This window comes from Theropithecus gelada, chromosome 2, assembly GCF_003255815.1.
Source record: "Theropithecus gelada isolate Dixy chromosome 2, Tgel_1.0, whole genome shotgun sequence".
Classification (NCBI taxonomy): domain Eukaryota; kingdom Metazoa; phylum Chordata; class Mammalia; order Primates; family Cercopithecidae; genus Theropithecus; species Theropithecus gelada.
The window spans coordinates 21,394,443-21,418,026 of NC_037669.1; the positions used below are offsets into that span (position 1 = coordinate 21,394,443).

General features: G+C 37.7%; 1 protein-coding gene across 1 annotated transcript in view; it reads right to left on the bottom strand.

Moving 5' to 3' along the window:
• IMPG2 (interphotoreceptor matrix proteoglycan 2) overlaps positions 1-23,584 on the bottom strand; it is a 99,163-nt gene that overhangs the window by 71,865 nt on the left and 3,714 nt on the right. Inside the window, exon 3 of the mRNA XM_025376459.1 lies at positions 10,037-10,203. Coding sequence (XP_025232244.1) covers positions 10,037-10,203 — 167 coding nt within the window. The remainder of the gene's footprint in view (positions 1-10,036; positions 10,204-23,584) is intronic.

The following is a 23,584-nucleotide window of genomic DNA, read 5'->3' on the forward strand; positions in this document are numbered from 1 at the left end:
CTTCTTTTCTTAACTACATAAACCAACCTCTGCTATCTTCCAACTATTCTTCTGAAGCTTCCTTGCCTCTCTCAGCCTTCACAGAATTGAAAAGAGTGAGGCCTTGCTCTGGATCTGGCTTTGGTTAAGGGAATGTTATGGTTGCTCTGATCTTCCACTCTGACCACTAACACCTTCTCCATATCAGCAAGAAGGCTGTTTTGCTTAGTTATCATTCATTTGCTCACTGGAATAGCACTTTTAATTTTTATTTATTTATTTATTTATTTATTTACTTTTACTTTAAGTTCCAGGATACAAGTGTAGAATGTGTAGGTTTGTTACATAGGTATACATGTGCCATGGTGGTTTGCTGCACCTATCAGCCCATCATCTAGTTTTTAAGCCCCACATGCATTAGCTATTTGTCCTGATGCTCTCCCTCCCCTTGGCCCCCACTCCCCAACTAGCCCTGGTTTATGTTGTTCCCCTTCCTTTGTCCATGTGTTCTCACTATTCAACTCCCACTTATTAATGAGAACATGTGGTGTTTTGTTTTCTGTTCCTGGGTTAGTTTGCTGAGAATGATGGCTTCCAGCTTCATCCATGTCCCTGCAAAGGATATGATCTCATTCCTTTTTATGGCTGCATAGTATTCCATGGTATATATGTACCACATTTTCTTCATTCAGTCTATCATTGATGGGCATTTGGGTAGGTTCCATGTCTTTGTTATTGTAAATAGTGCTGCAATAAACATACATGTGCATGTGTCTTTATAGTAGAATGATTTATATTCCTTTGGGTGTATACCCAAAAATGGGATTGCTGGGTCAAATGGTATTTCTGGTTCTAGATCCTTAAGGAATCACCACATTGTATTCCACAATAGTTGAACTAATTTTCATTCCCACCAGCAGTGTAAAAGCATTCCTATTTCTCAACAGCCTCGCCAGAATCTATTGTTTCTTGACTTCTTAATAATCGCCATTCTGACTGGTGTGAGATGGTATGTCATTTTGGTTCTGATTTGCTTTTCTCAAACGACCAGTGATGATGAGCTTTTTTTCATATGTTTGTTGGCTGTATAAATGTCTTCTTTTCAGAAATGCTGTTACATCCTATACCCACTTTTTGATGGGGGTTTTTTCTTGTAAACTTAAGTTCCTTGTAGATTCTAGATATTAGACCTTTGTCAGATGGGTAGATTGCAAAATTTTCTCACATTCTGTAGGTTGCCTCTTCACTCTTATGAGAGTTTCTTTTGCTGTGCAGGAGTTTTTTAGTTTAATTAGATCCCATTTGTCAATTTTGACTTTTGTTGTTACTGCTTTTGGCATTTTCATCAGGAAATCTTTGCCCATGCCTACGTCCTGAATGGTATTGCCTAGGTTTTCTTCTAGGGTTTCTATGGTTTTGGGTTTTACATTTAAGTTTTTAATCTATCTTGAGTTAATTTTTGTATAAGGTGTAAGGAAGTGGCCCAGTTTCAGTTTTCTGCATGTGGCTAACCAGTTTTCCCAGCACCATTTATTAAACAGGGAATTCTTTCCCCAGCTTGTTTTTGTCAGGTTTGTCAACGATGAGATGGTTGTAGATATGTGGTGTTATTTTTGAGGTCTCTGTTCTGTTCCATTGGTCTATATGGCTGTTTCGGCACCAGTACCATGCTGTTTTGGTTACTGTAGCCTTGCAGTCTAGTTTGAAGTCAGGTAGCATGATGCCTCCAGCTTTGCTGTTTTTGCTTAGGATTGTCTTAGCTATACAGGCCCTTTTTAGTAGTTTTTTCTAATTCTGTGAAGAATGTCAATGGTAGTTTGATGGGAATAGCATTGAGTCTATAAATTACTTTGGGCAATATGGCCATTTTCACAATATTGTATCTTCCTATTCATAAAGATGGAATGTTTTTTCATTTGTTTGTGTCCTCTCTTATTTCCTCGAGCAGTGAGTGGTTTGTAGTTCTCCCTGAAGAGGTTCTTTGCATACCTTGTTAGCTGTATTCCTAGATATTTTATTCTTTTTGTAGCAATTGTCAATGGGAGTTCATTCATGATTTGGCTCTCTGCTTGTCTATAATTGGTGTATAGGAATGCGTGTGTATTTTGCACATTGATTTTGTATCCTGAGACTTTGCTGAAGTTGCTTATCAGCTTAAGGAGTTTTGGGGCTGAGACATTGGGGTTTTCTAGATATAGAACCATGTTGTCTGCAATCAGAGTCAATTTGACTTCCTCTCTTCCTGCTTGAATACATTTCTTTCTCTTGCCTGATTGCCTTGGCCAGAAATTCCAATATTATGTTGAACAGGAGTAGTGAGAGAGGGCATGCTTGTCTTGTGCCGGTTTTCAAAGGGAATGCTTCCAGCTTTTGCCCATTAGGTATGATATTGGGTGTGGGTTTTTGTCATAAATAGCTTTTATTATTTTGAGATATGTTCCATCAATACCTAGTTTGTTGAGAGTTTTTAACATGAAAGGCTGTTGAATTTTGCCAAAGGCCTTTTCTGCATCTATTGAGATGACTGTGGTTCTGTTTATGTGATGGATTACGTTTATTGATTTGCATATGTTGGACGAGCCTTGCATCCCAGGGATGAAGCCAACTTGATTGTGCTATATAAGCTTTTTGATGTACTGCTGGATTGGGTTTGCCAGTATTTTATTGAGGATTTTTGCATCAATGTTCATCAGGCATATTGGCCTGAAGTTTTCTTTTTTTGTTGTGCGCCTGCCAGGTTTTGGTATCAGGATGATGCTGGCCTTATAAAATGGGTTAGGGAGGAGTCCTTCCTTTTCAATTGTTTGCAATAGTTTCAGAAGGAATAGTACCAGCTCTTCTTCGTATCTCTGGTAGAATTCAGCTGTGAATCCATCTGGTCCCAGGTTTTTTTGTTTGTTTGTTTGTTTTGTTTTGTTTTGTTTTTGATTGGTAGACTATTAATTACTGCATCAATTTCAGAACTTGTTATTGGTCTATTCAGCGATTCTGAATCTATTCAGGACTTCTTCCTGATTTAGTCTGGGGAGGGTTTATGTGCCCAGGAATTCATCCATGTCTTCGAGATTTTCTAGTTTATTTGCATAGAGGTGTTTATAGTATTCTCTGATGGCAGTTTTTAATTCTGTGGGATCAATGGTAATATCCCCTTTATCATTATTTATTGTGTCTATTTGAATCTTCTCTCTTTTCTTCTTTATTAGGATAGCTAGCAGTCAATCTATTTTGTTAATTTTTTCAGAAAACCAGCTCCTGGATTCATTGATTTTTTGTTTGTTTGTTTGTTTGTTTGTTTGGAGGATTTGTCATGTCTCTGTCTCCTTCAATTCTGCTCTGATCTTAGTTGTTTCTTGTCTTCTGCTAGCTTTTGATTAGTTTCCACTTGCCTCTCTGGCTGTTTAATTGTGATGTTAGCATGTCGATTTTAGATCTTTCCTGCTTTCTCTTGTGGGCATTTAGTGCTATAAATTTCCCTTTTAACACTGCTTCTGGTACATTGTGTCTTTGTTCTCATTGGTTTCAAATAACTTCTTGATTTCTGCCTTAATTTCATTATTTACCCAGGAGTCATTCAGGAGCAGGTTGTTTAATTTCCATGTAATTGTGTGGTTTTGAGTGAGTTTCCTCATCCTGAGTTCTAACAGGATTGCACTGTGGTCTGTGAGACTGTTTGTTATGATTTCAGTTCTTTTACATTTGTTGAGGAGTGTTTTACTTACAGTTATGTGGTCAATTTTAGAGTAAGTGCCATGTGGCGCTTAGAAGAATGTGTATTCCGTTGATTTGGGGTGGAGAGTTCTGTAGATGACTGTTAGGTCCACTTGATCCCAAGCTGAATTCAAGTCCTGAATATCCTTGTTAATTTTCTGTCTTGTTGATCTGTCTAATATGACAGCAGAGTGTTAAAGTCTCCCATTATTACTGTGTGGGAATCTAAGTCTCTTTGTGGGCATCTAAGAACTTGTTTTATGAATCTGGGTGCTCCTGTATTGGGTGCATATATATTCAGGATAGTTAGCTCTTCTTTTTGAATTGGTCCTTTTACTGTTATGTAATGCCCTTCTTTGTCTTTTTTTACCTTTGTTGGCTTAAAGTCTGTTTTGTCAGAGACTACGATTGCAACCCCTGCTTTTTTTTCTTTTCTTTCCATTTGCTTGGTAAATTTTCCATCACTTTATTTTGAGCCTATGTGTGTCTTTGCATGTCAGGTGGGTCTCCTGTATACAGGACACCAGTGAGTCTTGACTCTTTATCCAATTTGCCAGTCCGTGTCTTTAAATTAGGGCATTTATTCCATTTACATTTAAGGTTAATACTGTTATGTGTGAATTTGATTATGTCATCATGATGCTAGTTGGTTATTTTTGCACACTAGTTGATGCAGTTTCTTCACAGTGTCTTCAGTCTTTGTATTTTGGTGTGTTTCTGCAGTGACTGGTGCCAGTTTTTCCTTTCCATATTCAGTGCTTCCTTCAGGAGCTCTTGCAAGGCAGGCCTGATGGTGATGAAATCTCTCAGCATTTGCTTGTCTGGAAAGGATTTTATTTCTCCTTCACTTATGAAGCTTAGTTTGACTGAACATGAAATTCTGGGTTGAAAATTCTTTTATTTAAGAATGTTGAATATTGGCTCCCACTCTCTTCTGGCTTGTAGGGTTTCTGCTGAGAGGTCCACTGTTAGTCTGACGTGCTTGCCCTCTGTTGGCAACCCTGCCTTTCTCTCTGGCTGCCTCTAACATTTTTTTCTTCATTTCAACCTTAGAGAATCTGATGATTATGTGTCTTGGGGTTGATCTTCTCATGCAGTATCATAAGAGTGTTCTCTGTATTTCCTGAATTTGCATGTTGACCTGTCTTGCTAGGTTGGGGAAGTTCTCCTGGATAATATCCTGAAGTATGTTTTGCAATTTGGTCCTTTCTCCCTGTCTTTTTCAGGTACTCCACTCATCATAGGTTCAGTCTTTTTACATAGTCCCATATTTCTCAGAGGTTCTGTTTGTTCCTTTTCATTCTTTTTTTCTAATCTTGTCTGCATGCCTTATTTCAGCAAAACGGTCTTCAAACTCTAATATCCTTTCTTCCGCTTGGTCGATTTGGCTATGATACTTGCGTATTTTTCATGAAGTTCTCATGCTATGTTTTTGAGCTCCATCAGGTCATTTACATACCTCTCTCAACTTGTTATTCGAGTTAACAGCTCCTGTAACATTCTATCAAGGTTCTTAGCTTGTTTGTATTGGGTTAGAACATGCTCCTTTAGTTCCGCAGTGTTTGTGATTACCCACCTTCTGAAGCCTACTTCTGTCAATTCATCCGTCTTATCCTCCATCCAGTTCTGCATCCTTGCTGGAGAGGCACTGCAATCATTTGGAGGAGAAGAAGCACTCTGGCCTTTTGGGTTTTCAACCTTTTTTTGTTGATTCTTTCTCATCTTCATAACTTTGTCTAGTATTAATCCTTGAGGCTGCTGACCCTTGGATTCGGTTTTTGTAGGGAATTTTTTGTTGTTGATGCTGTTGTTGTTTGTTTGTTTGTTTTTCTTGCAATGGTCAGGTCCCTCTTCTGCAGGGCTGCTGCCGTTTGCAAGGGGTTCACTTCAGGCCCTCTTCATCTGATTCATTCCCATGCCTGGAGATGTCACTCGAGGAGACTGGAGAACAGCAAAGATGGGAGCCTGCTCCTTCCTCTGTGATATCTGACCTCAAGGGGCACCAACCTGATGCCAGTAGAAATGCCCCTGTATAGGGTGTCTGACAACCCCTATACAGGAGACACTGTGAAGAAACTGCGTTAGAGGGTCTCACCCAGTTGGGTAGCATAGGGAACAGGACCCACTTAACGAAGCACTTTGACTGTCCCTTGGTGGAGGGAGTGTGCTTCACTGTGGGGAAACTCACTCATCTGGGCTACCCAGATTCCTCAGAACTACCAGGAGGGAAGGCTAAAGTCTGACAGTCCACGGAGACTGTGGCCACCCCTCCTCCTAGAGGCTCAGGCCCAGAGAGATTAGAGTCTGTCCCTAAGCCCCTGGATGGAGTTGGAGTTCCTGCAGGGAGGCCCCGCCCAGTGAGGAGGGACGTGTCAAGGTCCGGCCTGAAGAGGCGCTCTATCTGCAGTCTGCCACAGCCAGTGTGTTGGGCTGTGGGGGATACTTCTTGGCACAAAGCAGTCCAGCCTCCCTGGCTCCAGCAGAGGAAAGACATGGCCTGGAGCTATAGAGATGGCTGCCCCCCTTCCCCCGCCTGGGAGCTTAGTGTGTTAGGCAGCTATCGGTCCCATTGTTGGCCATAGCCCCTCCTGCAACGAGCTCAAAGGGCTTAGACAGCAGGCAGCCGCAGCTGTGATGCGGGAGCTCTGGGAGCTCTGCAGGCTTAAGCAGATTCTAGCTTAGTGGCTGTTGAAAATCTGCTGGGTTCTGTGGTTGGGACCCTAGGCCCCGGTGGTGTGGGCTCACAAGTGAGATCTTCTGATCTGTGAGTTGCACAGTTCCATGGAAAAAGCACGTTTTCCCAGGCTGGGTAGCAGGCTCATTCACTGCCTCCCTTGGCTGGGGCCCACGGCACCACACTGCTTTTCCTTCCTCTCTGTGTGTCATGCCAGCTGCCTAGTCAGTTCTGATGACAGAACCTGGATACCTCGGCTGCCAGTGCAGGACTCACATGCTGTTATGGTTCTTTTAGATGGGAGCCACAGATTGCTGCTGCTTCTAGTTGGCCATCTTGGCCCTGACCCCCACTTTTAATTTCTTTCAAGAACTTTTCCTTTGCATTCACAACTTAGCTAACTGTTTGATGCAAGAGACCTAGCTTAAGGCCTATCTCAGCTTTTGACATACTTTCCTCACTATGCTTAATCATTTCTAGCTTTTGATTTAAAGTGAGAGACATGCTATTCTTTTCACTTGAACACTTAGAAGCCATTGTCGGGTTATTAACTGGCCTGATCTCAATATTGCTGTATCTCAGGGAACAGGGAGGCCTGAGGAGACAGAAAGAGACCTCAGGGGTAGTCAGTCAGTGGGTAGAGTAGCTGAAACACAAACAACATTTATCGATTAAACTTGTTGTCTTACATGGATATTGTTCATGGCACTCCAGAACCATTACAATAGTAATTGTAATTGTAATAATCAAAGATCACTGATCACAGATTACATAAGAGATAAAGAAAATAATTTTTTAAAGTTTCAAATAATTTGAGAATTACCAAAATGTGAGACAGAGACACAAACTGAGCACAGGCTGTTGGAAAAATGTCACCAACAGACTTGCTTGACACAGAGTTGTCATAAACCTTTGATCTGTAAAAAACTGCAGTATCTGTGAAGCACAATAAAGGGCAGCACAATAAAACGAGGTATGCCTGCGCTAAGTCCAGAATGGTGATTCCTATAGCAACACTGACATCCCAAACCCCTATCCTTGGCTTCATACCTAAATATCAAGCAATTCATATTTCACACAGGTGGTTCAAATGAACACATCAAAAGTGAACTCATTCTCCCTGCCACATCTACAAAGCTGCTTCTTTGCCCCAGTTATTGGTTTAGTTACCCAAGCTAGAAACTGGAAGGCTTCCTGGGCCATTCCTTCAGCCTGTCTCAACCCATCAGAGTCCTGCTAATTTTGTTCCTGTTTACATCTCTCAAGTTCCCTTTGTCTATCTCATGGTCTGGTTGGTATCCTTATCCTCCTTGGCCTGGAGTACTGAAGCAACACCCTACCTTGTCTCTCTGCTCCAGTTTTATCTCCCATAATCCATCCTATGCTATGTAGAAACCATAACGACCTTTTTAAAATTCAAAACTGCCAAATCAGTTCCTGCAACTTACCTACCTACAACACTTCAATGGTTTCCTAAGATCTACAGAGTTAAATCCAAGCTAGTTCAGTTATCCATTTTTTCAGTCTGATCTCCTGTCATTCTCAGTCTACTTTTTGGTATATTGGTCCAGGTCATTCCCTACAAACACTTGGCTCATGCTGTCCTTTCTGCTAGAATGTTTATCCCCAACTCTTCCTCATTTAACTAACTTGTACTTATCATTTACAACTCTATCCAGGCAACACATCATTCCCTTCATCTGCTTTTTCTATTGAATAATTATTGGAAGAATATTTTCTATGCCTTCAAATCTAAATTTACTAAAAGTTCCACTTGTAAGAGATACATTCCAAAGTAACATCAGAAGATTGTGTTCTTCTGGTAATACTAACCCATCATATATATTTGCTACACTAATGGCTGATCCTATATTGTGGACATCATTAAGATAGGCAACACAATTAGAAATATAAGTATGTATATGTGTGTGTATGTCTATATAGTTTCCCTTAAATAGCTATCCCATGTTAGCCACTGCAATTTGTAAAATTGGTAATGATTGAGAAAGGAGGCCCAATGGTGTGAAGGAAAGAAAACCAATTTTGGAAAAGAGAACTGGATTTGGATTTAAGCTCCATCATATCTGGTTTAATGTTATAGAATAAAGAATTTAATAATTCTATGTCCTTATCTGTAAAATGGGGATATTACTACCTCCTTGTAAGGTTGCCATTATTACATCTAATAACTTATTAATGAGTTTGATACATGACGTGGTACATGGTAGATACTGAAAAAATAGTAGCTTTTAACATAGTTATTAATGCTGAGCAGTTAAAAATGTGACAAGCAAAAAAACACATGCAATACCTTTGATTAAAATGTGAGGTGCCATGATTAAAAGTTGCGTTCATTTTAAAACACACAAAACCCTGCACAGCTTCAAAACATTTGTACCCCTGCAAAATTTGTCTTTAGTCCACCCATGTTTATCAAACCATCCTTCTCTCCCCAACATCCCCCATTTAATAAGATCATTCCCCTTTTGGACTAAATGTTAAGAGTATAATATAATTCTTATACTATAAATAAAATTTTAAAATAGAATAGGATAATATGTTTTATTACCTTTACGATATGCTAATCTGATTTGATTATACACAAAATAGCTCAGTGTTATTGAGTCAGTAATTATTTCCTCAGTCTCTGTAAAGTATATAATACTTAGAACCAGTACTTAAAATAATCTTCATAAAGTTTACAAATTGTACCAAGTAAAAAAATACAATATAGTTATTGCTTGTATACTCATTTAAACAAATATCTATTGCAGCTTTACTACCTTACGGGAAAGCAAAAATGAACAATGACATAATCCTTGCCTTGTACCTTACAGTCTAGCAGAGGAATTAGTCACATATACAACTAATCATCATAAAATATAAAAAGTACAGTATTAAAAATGAATAAAGAATTGTAGGAGCTCAAAGAATTATGGTAGCTAAATCTTCTAGGCTGAGGGTTGGTTCCTTGCAAGGGAAGTTACATATGAGGACATAGAGGAATCGAATAGATGGACAGGGAGATATAAGGAATAACAAACAGCATGAACAATTTGCCACATATGTCTGGACAGTTTCACTGTCTTGTCATGAATACATATGTGCTACATGAAAAGGGAAAAGTGGCAGGTAATTCATCTTTCTGCATGTTTACTTATCCTTTGCTAAGAGTAAAACACTGTTTAAAACAAGGAAAACAAGAGAGCACACTCATTATTAGAATCATACCTATGCCTCACTAACATTTATTCAAATGAACTATGTCCTCTGTCTTAATTAGAGTTATTGCTATTCACTCTGAGTTGATAACATGTAAAACTTTGGCGAAAACATTTGACTGTCACAGATTTACATTCTTAACCTAAATCTTTGCTGAATATTATTTCCAAATATTTACATCTATAAACAAGGCTGAGGCTCTTGTCTGAGTTAATAATGTCTTCTTTTTCTTTTTGTAGACAGAATAACATGAAAATATTAATAAGGTATATTACAGAGACCAGAGCTAGGAATAAAAGACTAGGCCACACGCTAGGGCTGCTTACTCGGATAGCCCAGTTCAACAAAAGAGTAATACAGGCATTTGCCACTTGCTTTTGCTTCCTTTAGGCTTTAGCTGTGTATATCCTCCTACAATAGTCTAGGAATTCATTCCTCTGTTGTGACACTTACCTTCATGATTAAGCTTCTATGTTCCACAGATTCACTAAAATTGGTGCCCATTTCAAATATACTTGTGACTCCATCCTCACACAAATTCATCCAGTAATGATATTCCTCACGCCCAGGAAGTCGATCCCAAAAAGTCCTGAAGGCTTCCCAGACAGCTTCCTGACACACTAGAAAATAGAGAGGTGTATTTTACAAAAAGCTAACATGCTCTGGGGTTCTTACAATGATCGTAGACGGATTCATACAGATTCCTTGAGACACTCAAGTGTCCTTTCTGGAGGGACCTAGGAATGATTCTCAGTCAAAGGCCTTCTGTATGTATGTTCAGTTTAAACGTTTCATTTCTGAAGAGAATTTATATTTCCCATTCCTTTCTCTTACAAAGGGAATTGATTCATCTCTTCATGAGCTGGAGTGTCTCCCCCATCTCTTAAAAAAATCCATATTTATACTTTACAAAAGTGGAGCTGATCTTGAGTATACTGTATTTAATCCAATTGTTTTCCTAATGGACACAGTGATTTTCAGTTTCCTTAATGTTCGCAGATGTTCTCCTAAAGTCTTAACTTCAAAAACCAGCTTCTTTGCTTTTCAGGATCACTGGGGAAGGAGACACTGACATTTATAAATGGCCTGGAGCTTTTTGGCTAAATGCAGTGACATAACCGCATTGCATCTACTTGCTCAAAATGTCATCACGTTTCTGATTTAAAAAAAAAATAACAGGAGTATTCAAACTTTTCCTCAAAGCTTACAGGAAGCAGAAAGTACTACATAAAATCGAGTAGAAGATATCCACCTGAAATTATCACTCTCAAACTACTATATTTCATATCTGAGAACAGAAAATAATCGTCTTTGTTATACATAAAAACTTATGTCCACACAAAAACCTGCACACAAGTATTTATAAAGTCGCTTTATTCATAATTGCCAAAACTTGGGGGTGATGAAGATGTCTTTCAATAGGTGAAAGGATGAACAAACTGTGATATATCTAAAATATTACTCAATGATAAACAGAAGTGAACTTTCAAGCTGTAAAAGACATGGAGAAAACTTTAATGCACATTGCTAAGTAGAGGAAGCCAATCTGAAATGACTGCATACTGGTGATTCCAATACCATTCTGGAAAAGGCAAAACTATGGAGACGGTAAAAACATCAGTGGTTTCCAGGGGCTGGGGGAGACAGGGATGAATAGCAGATTTTTAGGGCAGTGAAAGTACTCCATATGATACTATAATGGAGGATACACGTCATTATACATTTGTCAAAACCCATAAACGTATAACACAAAGAGTGAACCATAATGTTAACTATAAACTTCAGTTAATAATAATGTGTCAATGTTGGCACAGAAATTGTAACACATGTACCATAATAATATAAAATGTTAATAATAGGGAAAAGTGGTGGGGGAGTTGAGGGAATATATGGTAACTCTCTAAACACGCTGCTCAATTTTTCTGTAAACCTAAAACTGCTCTAAGAAATATAGCCTATTAATTTAAGAACTATATATATACACACAAACATACATACATACACATGAACTTTAAAATGATATTCAGGAGAAATATATTGCTGTATTAAAATAAAAACTAATCAATTTATTTGCTAAGTTATTCCAAAGCATCAAATCTGAAAGGCTGCTAAATAGTATCTCTGTGCATTTTGTATAGTACTGAATGTACTGCTGTTTTGTAACCATTTCAGAGGTGCAGGGCTCTGTAGGTAACAGATAGATCAGGATGGAAGGGAAGAGGAAGAGAGTGATAAGAGAGAAAGTTAGATTTAACAGAGATTTTTTTTAAAAAACTATTTTTCATAGCAAGAAGATTGAATACACATCAGGCAGTATAGTGAGGTGGAGCCTCTGGATTCACACGGTCGGAAGATCTAAATTCCTGCTCTAGCTTTCTAGTACACTAGTTTGATAACCATGGGTAACTTACCTAACTATTCAAAGCTTCAATTGACTCATCTCTCTTTTTTAACAGGATAAATAATTACTACTTTATTATCTTATCTGTGAAAGTATTTTACAAATTGCAAAGTGCAACATGAATATCATATGTTAGTATCAGGTTCAATTCTGATTGTCCAATAGTTATTTGGTGGAAGAAGATAGTCCAAGCCAAAAAAATTCTTAAGGTTTAACAGATTATGAAATGTATGAGTATTGAAAGTTTCCCTGTCAATTGAGTTTTAGGGCTAAACTGAACCTTTTATTACAAACTTAATTTGCCTTTTATTGAACTAACTGTATCCTTATTATTGTTATTCAGAACTTTTGACCATACGGCAGACAGAAGAGTCCAGCAGGCACTGACTGAGGCAGAGCTGAACTATTTGTAGATCATTGTTTTTCATTTCTTCTTCTTAAAACTTCGAAATGAACATTAAAGTAAATTCCAAAAGACAATACAAAGGTGAAAAGTCTGGGTCAGTAAAAACTAACAAAAAGTGAATGTCTATAATGTCTGGTTATGAAATGAAGTGATTCAGAGAAAGTATTTTAAAAGTTTGAAAAAACAACTATCTACCCATAGGGAAAGAAAAAATAAATCTCAATGCCTTCTTCATACTATACACAAAAAACGATTTGAAATATTAGGGTTAATACTATGAAGTTTCTGAAATAAAACATAGAAGAGTATCTACATCACTTGAGGATAGACAAAGGTTTTATAGACAGTACACAGAAAGCAACAATTGTGAAAGAAAAAAATAATAAACTAGAATTCATCAAAACTAAAGTGTCTGATTATCAAAAGACACTGTTAATAAAAATGAGTAGGCAAACCACATATCTAGCAGAAAATATTCAAAATACATTTATCTGACAAAGAATTGGTATTTAGGATACTGAAATAATTCCTACAACTCCCTAACAAAAAAAACCAAACAACCTAATTTTTACAGTAGGTAAAAGGCTGGAATATATAATTCACAAAGAAAGAGATACAAATAGCCAATGAGTATGTGAAAAACTGTTCACTATCATTCATTTTTCAGAGAAATTCAAATTAAAGTATACACACACAAACCAGAATGACTGAAATTTTTACATGGAAAACAACAAAATTTGGCAAAAATGCAGAGCAACCAAAAGCCTCATTTTGGTAGAAATGTATAATAGTACAACCACTTTGAAAATAAATGTTGTTTCTTATATAACAAAATATACACCAATCCTATTGTATTAGTTCATTCTCATGCTGCTATGAAGAAATGCTCAAGAATGGGTAATTTATAAAGGAAAGAGATTTAATTGACTCACAGTTCCACATAGGTGGGGAGGCCTCAGGAAACTTACAATCATGGTGGAAGGGAAGCAAACACATCATTCTTCACATGGCAACAGGAGAAAGAAGTGTTGAGTGAAGTGGGGGAAAGTCCCTTATAAAGCTATCAGATCTTGTGAGAACTTGCTTACTATCATGAGAACAGCATGGGGGGACCACTCCCATAATCTAATCATCTCCCACAAGGCCCTACCTCCAACAAATAAGGATTACAATTCGGATTAAAATTCAAGATGAGATTTTGGGTGGGGATACAGGCAAACTGTATCATTCTGCCCTGGCCCCTCCCAAATGTCATGTCCTCACATTTCAAAACACAACCATGCCTTTCCAACATCTCCCAAAGTCTTAACTCATTCCAGCATTAACCGAAAAGTCCAAGTTCAAAGTCTCATCTGAGACAAGGCAAGTCCCTTCCACCTATAAGGCTGTAAAATCAAAAGCAAGTTAGTTACTTCCTAGATACAATGGGGGTACAGACTTTGGGTAAATACACCATTGCAAATGGGAGAAATTGGCCAAAATTAAGTGAAATCTTAAAGCTCCAATATGATCTCTTTTGACTCCATGTCTCACATCCACGTCACACTGATGTAAGAGATGGGCTCCCACAGTCTTGGGCAGCTCCACCCCTGTGGGTTTGCAGGGTACAGCCCCCGTCCTAGCTGCCTTCACAGGGTGGCATTGAGTGTCTATGGCTTTTCTAGGTACCTGGTGCAAGCTGTTGGTTGATCTACCATTCTGGGGTCTGGAGGACAGTGACCCTCTTCTCACAGCTCCACTAGTCAGTGCCCCAATGGGGACTCTGTGTGGGGGCCCCGAGCCCACATTTCCCTTCCACACTGCCCTAGCAGATGTTCCCCACAAGGGCTCCATCCCTGCAAAAAACTTCTGCCTGGACATCCAGACATTTCCCTACATACTCTGAAATTTAGGTGAAGGTTCTCATACCTCAATTCTTGACTTCTGTGCACCTGCAGGCCCAACACCACATGTAAATCACCAAGGCCTGGGGCTTGCACCCTCTGAAGCAAAAGCTTGAGCATTATGTTGGCCCCATTTAGCCATGACTGGCGTGCAGGGCACCAACTCCAGAAACTGCATAAAGCAGTAGGCCTCTGGGCCTGTTATGAGAGGGGCTGCTATGAAGACCTCTGACATGCCCTGAAGACATTTTACCCATTGTCTTGGTGATTAACATTTGGTTTATCACTACTTATGCAAATTTCTGCAATCAGCTTGAATTTCTTCTCAGAAAATGGGTTTTCTTTTCTATCGCATTGTCAGGTTGCAAATTTTCTGAACTTTTATGCTGTGCTTCCCTTTTAAACATAACTTTCAATTCCAAACCATATCCTTGTGAATATATAAATCTGAATGCTTTTAACAGCACCCAAGTCACCTCTTGAATGCTTTGCAGCTTAGAAATTTCTTCCACTAGATACCCTAAATCATCTCTCTCATGTTCAAAATTCCACAGATCTCTAGGGCAGGGAAAAAATGCCACCAGTCTCTTTGCTAAGACATAGTGAGTCACCTTTATTCCAGTTCCCACAAGAGCCTCATCTCCATCTGAGACCTTCTTTCAGCCTGGACTTCATTGTCCATATCACTGTCAGCATTTTCGTCAAAACCATTCAACAAGTATCTAGGAAGTTCCGAACTTTCCCACATCTTCCTATCTTCTTTGGGGCCCTCCAAACTGTTCCTACCTCTGCCTGTTGCCCAGTTCCAAAGTTGCTTCCACATTTTGGGGTATCTTTACAGCAATGCCCTACTACTTGGTAGCAATTTGCTGTATTAGTTCATTCTCATGCTGCTATGGAGAAATATCAAAGACTGAAGAATTTATAAAGGAAAGAGATTTAAATTATTCACAGTGCTTCATGGCTGGGGAGGCCTCAGGAAACTTACAATCATGGTGGAAGGGGGAGCAAACACATCCCTCTTCATATGGCATCAGGAAAGAGAAGTGCTGAGTGAAACGGGGGAAAGCCCCTTATTAAGGCACAGATCTCATGAGAACTCGCTCACTATCATGAGAACAGCATGGGGGAGCCACCCTCATGATCTAATCTCCCCCCATGAGGTCCCACCCCCAACACATAGGGTTTACAACTCAAGATGTGATTTTGGGTGGGGACACAGCCAAACTATATCACCTATGACCCAGCAATTTCCTCCTAGGTATTCCTTTCTTTTTGGAGACAGAGTCTTGCTCTGTCGCCCAGGCTGGAGTGCAGTGGTGCGATCTTGGCTCACTGCAAGCTCTGCCTCCCAGGTTCACACCATTCTCCTGCTTCAGTCTCCCAAGTAGCTGGGACCACAGGCGTCTGCCACCACGCCCAGCTAATTTTTTGTATTTTTGGTAGAGACGGGGTTTCACCATGTTAGCCAGGATGGTCTCGATCTCCTGACCTTGTGATCTACCTGCTTTGGCCTCCCAAAGTACTGGGATTACAGGCGTGAGCCACCATGCCTGGCCCCTTGTAGGTATTCCTTTAAGACATCTGTAAGCTTATGTCCACAGAAAGACTTATGTTCAATGCCAGAGCATCTTTATTCATAATAACTTAAAAATGAAAACAACCCAAGTATCCATCAATAGAAAAATAAATAAACAAATGGCCATATAATGGAATCAAAAGGAAATTACTAATTCATGCAGCAACATGGACGAATCTCAAAGGGCTGAGTGAAAGAAGCATTACACAAAAGAGCACATACTATTCGATTTATATAAAGTCCTAGGAAGGTGAAAATAATCTGTGAGTTAAAAAATGGTTCAAAGAGTGGTCACATACTAGAATGGGAATTATCTGGGAAGGAGTGTAAGAGAACTTTCTGGGGTGATAATATCCTAAAACAAGAGAGGTTGGGGTTAATGTGTATTAGTCAAAAGTCACCAAGTGGTACGTATGAGATTATTGTGTTTTACTCTGTAAATTTCACCTTTAAGAAAGTAAACAAATATTGAGTTCTAGTTAATGATACTCATACTGAAATATCTAGAGGGAATTGTATTGATGTCTTCAACTTATGAAATACATCTTAAAAATCAGATGGTTAAGCCAGGCATGTTGGCTCACACCTGTAATCCAAGCACTTTGGGAGGCCAAAGTAGGCAGATCACTTGAGCCCAGGAGTTCAAGATCAGCCTGGGCAACGATATCTTGTCTCTACAAAAATTACAAAAAAATTAGCTGGGCATGGTGGCATGTGCCTATAGTTCCAGCTACTCAGGAGGCTGAGGTGGGAAGATCATCTGAACCCAGGGAGATCGAGTATGCAGTGAGGTGTAATCACACCACTGCACTTCAGCCTGGGTGACAAAGTAAGACTCTGTCTCAAAAAAAAAAAAAAAAGGTGGTTAGAGAGATAAACACATAATAAAGCAAATATAAAAAAATGTTAACTGCAGAACTAAGCCTTGAGAATATGAATGTTTATGACATAATTCTTTCACTTTTCTGTTTAAAATGTTTTCATAAAATCTTAGAAAAATATTATTATGTGCCGAAGAAATGCAGTTGGAAGGAATATGGGAGAGCATCCAGAAGTGATATAAATCACCAGGTTTCATAGCAGACCTCCCCTTGACCTCACTCCTAGTTTCACAGAATAGCATAAGCTGTCTCCTATAAATTATGCTTTGGGCAATGTTTCCCCAACTCCTATAAAAAGCTCTCTCAGTAGTTCAATGCTTTGTCTTAAAAACTCCATAGAAATTCATTATTCTAAGTTAAATTTAACCCTTTTATACCTTGTAGTCTATTAAAATTCAATTACCAAAGTCCCATTTCCAGCAGGAAGAGTGAGGAGCTACATAGATCCATTCCCCCAGAGAAACGGGCAAAAATCATTTTGAAAACAATCATTTAAAAGCTCTGGAAATGGTCCTAGGGGCATATAACAAATGAAGAAACATTTGCTCAGGAAAATCTACTATAACTAGGTAAAAAAAAAAAAAAAAAAAAAAGTGAAAATCAGTGGTTCTAACCAGGGCAATTAGGCAAGAAAAGGAAATAAAAGGCAGCCAAATTGGAAAAGAAGTAAAACTACATCTGTCTGCAGATGACATGAGCTTGTATCTAGGAAAGCCCAACCTAAGGAATATACTTTAAAACTATTCGAACTAATGAACAAGTTCAGCAGGGTTGCAGGATACAAAACTGATATACAAGAATCAGTTGTATGCCTATATGATAGCAATGAACAAACCAAAAATGAACATAAGAAAACAAGTGCATATGCAAAAGCATCAAAAAGATTAAAATGTTCAGGAATAAACGTAAGTCTCCAAAAATGCAAACCATACTCTGAGAACCAAAAAATTATTTTAAAAAATAAAGACCTAAATAAATAGAAAAACTTCCCATATTTATAGACTGGAATATTTAACACTGTTGAGATGGTATTAGCTCCAAACTGATTTACACATTCAATGCAATTTTATCAGAATACATGCTGACTTCTCTGTAGAAACTGACAACCTTACTATAAAAATTATGTCGAATTGCAAGGGACCTAGAATAGCCAAAGTAATTTTTAAAAACAACAAAGATGGTGAACTCATGCCTAATTTAAAAACATACTACAAAGCAAAGACTACAGAACTGGCACATGAATAGACATATAAATCAGTGGAATACAATTGCGAGTCCAGAAATAAATCATGTGTCATGGTCAAGTGATTTTCAGCAAGAGTGCTAATATCACTCAGTGGAAAAGAATAGCCTTTTCGACAAACACTGCTGGGAGAACTGGATAGCCACATGCAAAATAATAAATTTAGATCCTTACATCATATACAAAAAAAATCAACTCAAAGTAGATGTAAAACTTAAATGTACATACCAAAACTATAAAACTCTTAGAAAGAAATACAGGAATAAATCTTTATGACCTCAGGTTCAGCAACAGATTCTTAGTCATGAGACCAAAGGCTCAAAAAAGTAGATAAATTGGACTTCGTCAAAATAAAAAACTTTTGTGCATGAAAGATACCATCAAGAAAGTCAAAAACAACCCACAGAATGGGATAAAATATTTTCAAATCATTTATCTGATAAGGGATTTATAGCCAGCATAAATAAATTACAGCTCAATAATAAAAAGACAAATAACATAATTTAAAAATGGGCAAAGATGTGAACAGACATTTTTCAAAGGAAGATATACAAATGAGCAATAAGCATATGAAAAGTTGAATGTTATTAATCATTAGGGAAATGTAAATCAAAATCACAGTGAAACATCACTTCAAACCTATGAGAATGGTTATAATTTTTTTTTTAAAAAAAAGGAAAACAGTGCTGGCAAAGACATGAATAAATCAGAACCCCCATACACTGTTGGTGGGATATAACACAGTACAGTCACTTTGGAAATTAGTTTGGCAGTTCCTCATGTAGTTACAGAGTTACTGTATGACCCAGAAATTCTACTCCTAGATATATACCTAACAGAAATACAAACAACCCAAATTGACTGACAAATGTGATCTATCCATACACTAAAATATTATTGGACTATAAAAAGGAATAAAGTACTGATACATGTACAACATGGATGAACTTTGAAAATAATATGCAAAGTGAAAGAAGCTAGTCACAAAAGACCATATATTATATGATCTTATTTTATGATATGTCCAGAATACACAATTCTGTAAAGACAGAAAGTAGATTAGCGGTTACTTAGGTCTGGGAAGAGGGGGAAGGGAGATAAAAGGATAAAAGGATGATAGCTAAAGGGTTACGTGTTTCTTTTTGAGGTGATAAAAATGTTCTTAAACTGACTGTGGTGATTTGGTGTATCTGTGAATATACTAAAAAGCCACTTACTTTTGTAGTGTGAATAGGTAAATTGTATATTATATGAATTACATCCCAATGAAAGCTGTAAAATTGCAATTCCCTCTGGAAAGGGAATGCATCCTTAATTAATCCAATGGCTTTTCAATTGGGAACTATCTGACAAGAAGGTTCAACTAATTAACTTGGAATAACAGGATTCAGAATGGTTACATTTTCTGAAGCATTTGCACAGCTCAGAAAGGAGAAACCTAGATAGGACATGTAGGCAGAAAAGAGAAGAGCAAAATCAACATGACCTCCAGGCAAAGAGGTACGAAGGAAGGTAAAATTCCATCACTGACAAATACTGCATACTTCACTACTTGGCCTATAACTAAACAGTTCAGAATTCCCATCCTTGTCAAATAAGGATATTATAGCCTTTAGTAACTTCTGAAGAGAGCTTTCTATTTTGAGAAGATAACTAATGTACAAATGGCCTCTCTTGTGGCAGAAATAACCTGCCCTGGAAACTAGTAGTGGAAGGGAAAATGTTATAATATTCTGAAGAAGAGAATGCCAGCATTTAACCTGCCTTTAATCCTTCTACTAGATCTCCAGCTGTGTCTTATCTAAAACACAAGAATCCAGAAATCCAGTATGGAATTATCTTTTATTAGTGTAATGTATTTTCCTTTCAGAATTGTGGAGCCCAAAGCACATGGAATAGTCCATTTTGGTGCAACAAGGCAAGAAAAAGAAATATAAGGTATAGAAATTGTTAATTAGTGTAACTATATTTGCAGATGAAATAATTATCTATGTAGAAAGCCCTATGGAATATACTGAAAAAAGCTACTAGAACTGGTAAGTGAGTTCAGCAAAGCTGCAGGATAAAAGGCCAATATACAAAAATCAGTTGTATTTCTATAAACTAGCAAGGAATTATCAGAAATCATACTTTTAAAAATATCACTAACAATAGCATGAAAAAATGTGAAATCTTTATAAACAAATCTGATAAAAGATATGCAAGATCCATACACTAAACAAAACATTGGTTATATGTTCCTTCCATTCAATCAATAACATTGTCATTTATTTGGGATCTACAATGGCCCTAGAACTCTTAGGCAAAGTCACCAAAACCGTTAAATATATTTTATATTATTATTATTCCCATTTCAAGGGTGAAGAAACTAAGATTTTAACAAATTGAATAATATTCCTAAAAACAAAGAGCCAATAAACCTGTATCTCAGACTCAGATTTGCATAGCCCTGTGGCTCAAATATTGCATGGGACATACATACACTAAAAAGATTATTTGTTGTCTATTTGAAATTGAAATTTAACTGGGTGCCCTGCATTTTTATTTGCTAAATCTAGTAACTCTATGTATCAGTCAAGTATGGGCTGTGGATGGCCTCACTCCTTAGGACTCTAAACTTACATAGTAAGTTTTAAACAAATGAAACTATGCCCAGCGTTTGGGTCCTGAGACCTTCCATAGGCTGTTTCCCAGTCTGATTCACTGGAAAAGGCCAACTCATTCCTCAAAATCCAGGTCAACTAACTTCTTTCACCCCAGGCATGGAGGGCCATTCCCACTCGTGTCCTTCCCACATATACACTTTGTACATACCTTTACTATTGCACACGCTACAGTGTTTTAATTATTGTGGTTAATACTATACCTGGTAGAATCAGTATAAATGAGGTTTCATGTGTAAATTAACAAATGAATAAATGAATGAATAAAAATCGCAAAACATTCCTGAAAGAAACTGAAGATGACCTAAATAAATGGAGGGATATATCATGTTCACAGATCAGAAGACTCAATATAGGTTGAACATCCCTAATCCAAAAATCCAAAATGCTCCAAAATATGAAATTTTTTGACTGCCAGCATGATACCACAAGTAGCGAATTCCACACCTGACCTCTTTTGATGGGTGATAGTCAAAATGCAGGTACACTAGACAGTTTATTCAGAGTACCCAAGGGAAAGAAAAGACTCTCCCAGTTCCCTTCAGCTGTGTGATATCTTTTCTGCCCATGTCCAGGTTACTCCACCAAGTACACCCACAAAGGCTCATAAAATGGCACCCATGCAGCCCAGACACATGAACAACAGTAACAAATAAAGTATGTTATACAAGAACCTTCAATGAAAACACAGAATTGTAAAGAGAAACTAGAAGCCTTCCATCATTTGTTGTTACTGTTGTTTAACAGCTGAGGCAGGTATTCTGGTGATGTCACTGTTCTGCTTAATTACCCTGAACACATTCTTCTTCACTGTATTAACAGTACAGCATACTTTTCACTGTGAAGTGCTAATATGTAAATAAGTATAAGAAAATGATTGCTTGTTCGTAGCATGTAAATTCAGAGTCAGGAATGATGATGATGCCAAACAGCTACAGATTGTCCACATGAGTGCCTGAAATAGTGACACCTTTGCTTTCTGATGGTTAAATGTACAAAAACTTATTTTGTGTACAAAATTATCAAAAATATTGTATAAAATTACTTCAGATAAGTGTATAAGGTGTATATGAAACATAAATGAATTCTGTGTATAGATTTCAGTCTCATTCTCAAGATATCTCATGTCTATGCAAATATTCACAAATCCAAGAAAATATGAAACCCACAACACTTCTGGTCCCAAGCATTTTGGATGAGAAATAGTCAATCTGTATTGTTAAGATGGCAATTCTCCCCAAATTGATCTATAGAATGAAACACAATCCCAATCAAAATGTCAGCAGCCCTTTTGTAAAAATTGGTAAGCTGATTCTAATATTTATATGGAATACAAAAGACTGCATAACCAAACAAATTTGAAAAAAGAAGAGAGGTTGGAGGACTTACACTACCTGATTCAAGACCTATAATAAAGCTTACAGTAAATAAGACACTATGGTATTGGCATAAAAATAGACAAATAAGTGAAACAGAATGAAGAGTGCAGAAATGGATCCACCGTATATGAACAATGATTTTCAACAAAGGTGCAAAGGCATGAAAGGATAATCTTTTTTAACAAATGGTATTGGAACAATTAGCTCTACATATACAAAATATTAACTTTGATCCATATGTCATAATCAAAAATAAAAGCAGATCACAGATCTGCATCTAGAACCTAAAAACTGTAAAAATTCTACAGGAAAAGACTGAGAAAGAAAACACTTTGTGATCTTGGGTTATGCAAACTAAGATCAAAAACTAAAAGGATGCTCCCCCAAAAAGCCTGATAAATTTGACTTTATCAAGTGTTAAAACTTCTGCTCCTTAAAAGACATCATTAAGAAAATAGAAAAGGCAAGCTACATCAGATGGCGAGAAAAATGTACACAAAATATATGTTTGACAAAGAACTTATATTTAGAACACATTAAGAACTATTACAACTCAATAATAGACAAGCAACCCATTTTTTAATGGGCAAAATATTCAAATAGACTCCTCACAAAAAGAAAAAGTCTATAAATGACAAATAATTATGTTAAAAATATGCTCAAAACTGTTAGTCATAAGCGGTTAAGAAAATGCAAATTAAAACCACAATAAGATATACATCCACTACAATGGCTAAAGTTAAAAAGACCAACTATACCAAGTGTTGTGAGGATGTGAGGAAAATGGGATCCTGCTACACTGTTGGTGACACAGTCATATTGGAAAACGTGCCAATTTACTGGAAAGTTAAACATATACCTATCATGACGTGGCAATTTACTGGAAAGTTAAACATATACCTATCATGTGACCCAGACGTTCCACTATTATTACTCAATAGAAATGAAAATATGTTCACAGAAAAACTTGTACCCAAATGATCATAATTTCTTTCCTTGTAATCAGTAATAACTAAAAACAACCCAAATATCCCATATTGTGGTATATCCGTAATATAGAATGCTACCCAACAATAAAAGCTAACAAACTATTGATACACAAAAAACATGCATAAATTTCAAAATAATTACACTGAGTAAAAGAAACCAGATCAAAAAAAGAGTATATACCAAAAAGAATATATATATGTATAGAAAATGCAAACTAATACATAGTGATAGAAAGCAAATTCATGGTTGCCTCAGTATTGGGGTAAGGAGAGGTAGTGAGGGAGGTGGGCATTATAAATGGTCATAAAGAAACATTTAAGGCCGGGCGCGGTGGCTCACGCCTGTAATCCCAGCACTTTGGGAGGCCGAGGCGGGCGGATCACAAGGTCAGGAGATCGAGACCACGGTGAAACCCCGTCTCTACTAAAAATACAAAAAATTAGCCGGGCGCGGTTGTGGGCGCCTGTAGTCCCAGCTACTCGGGAGGCTGAGGCAGGAGAAAGGCGTGAACCCGGGAGGCGGAGCTTGCAGTGAGCCGAGATCGCGCCACTGCACTCCAGCCTGGGCGACAGAGCG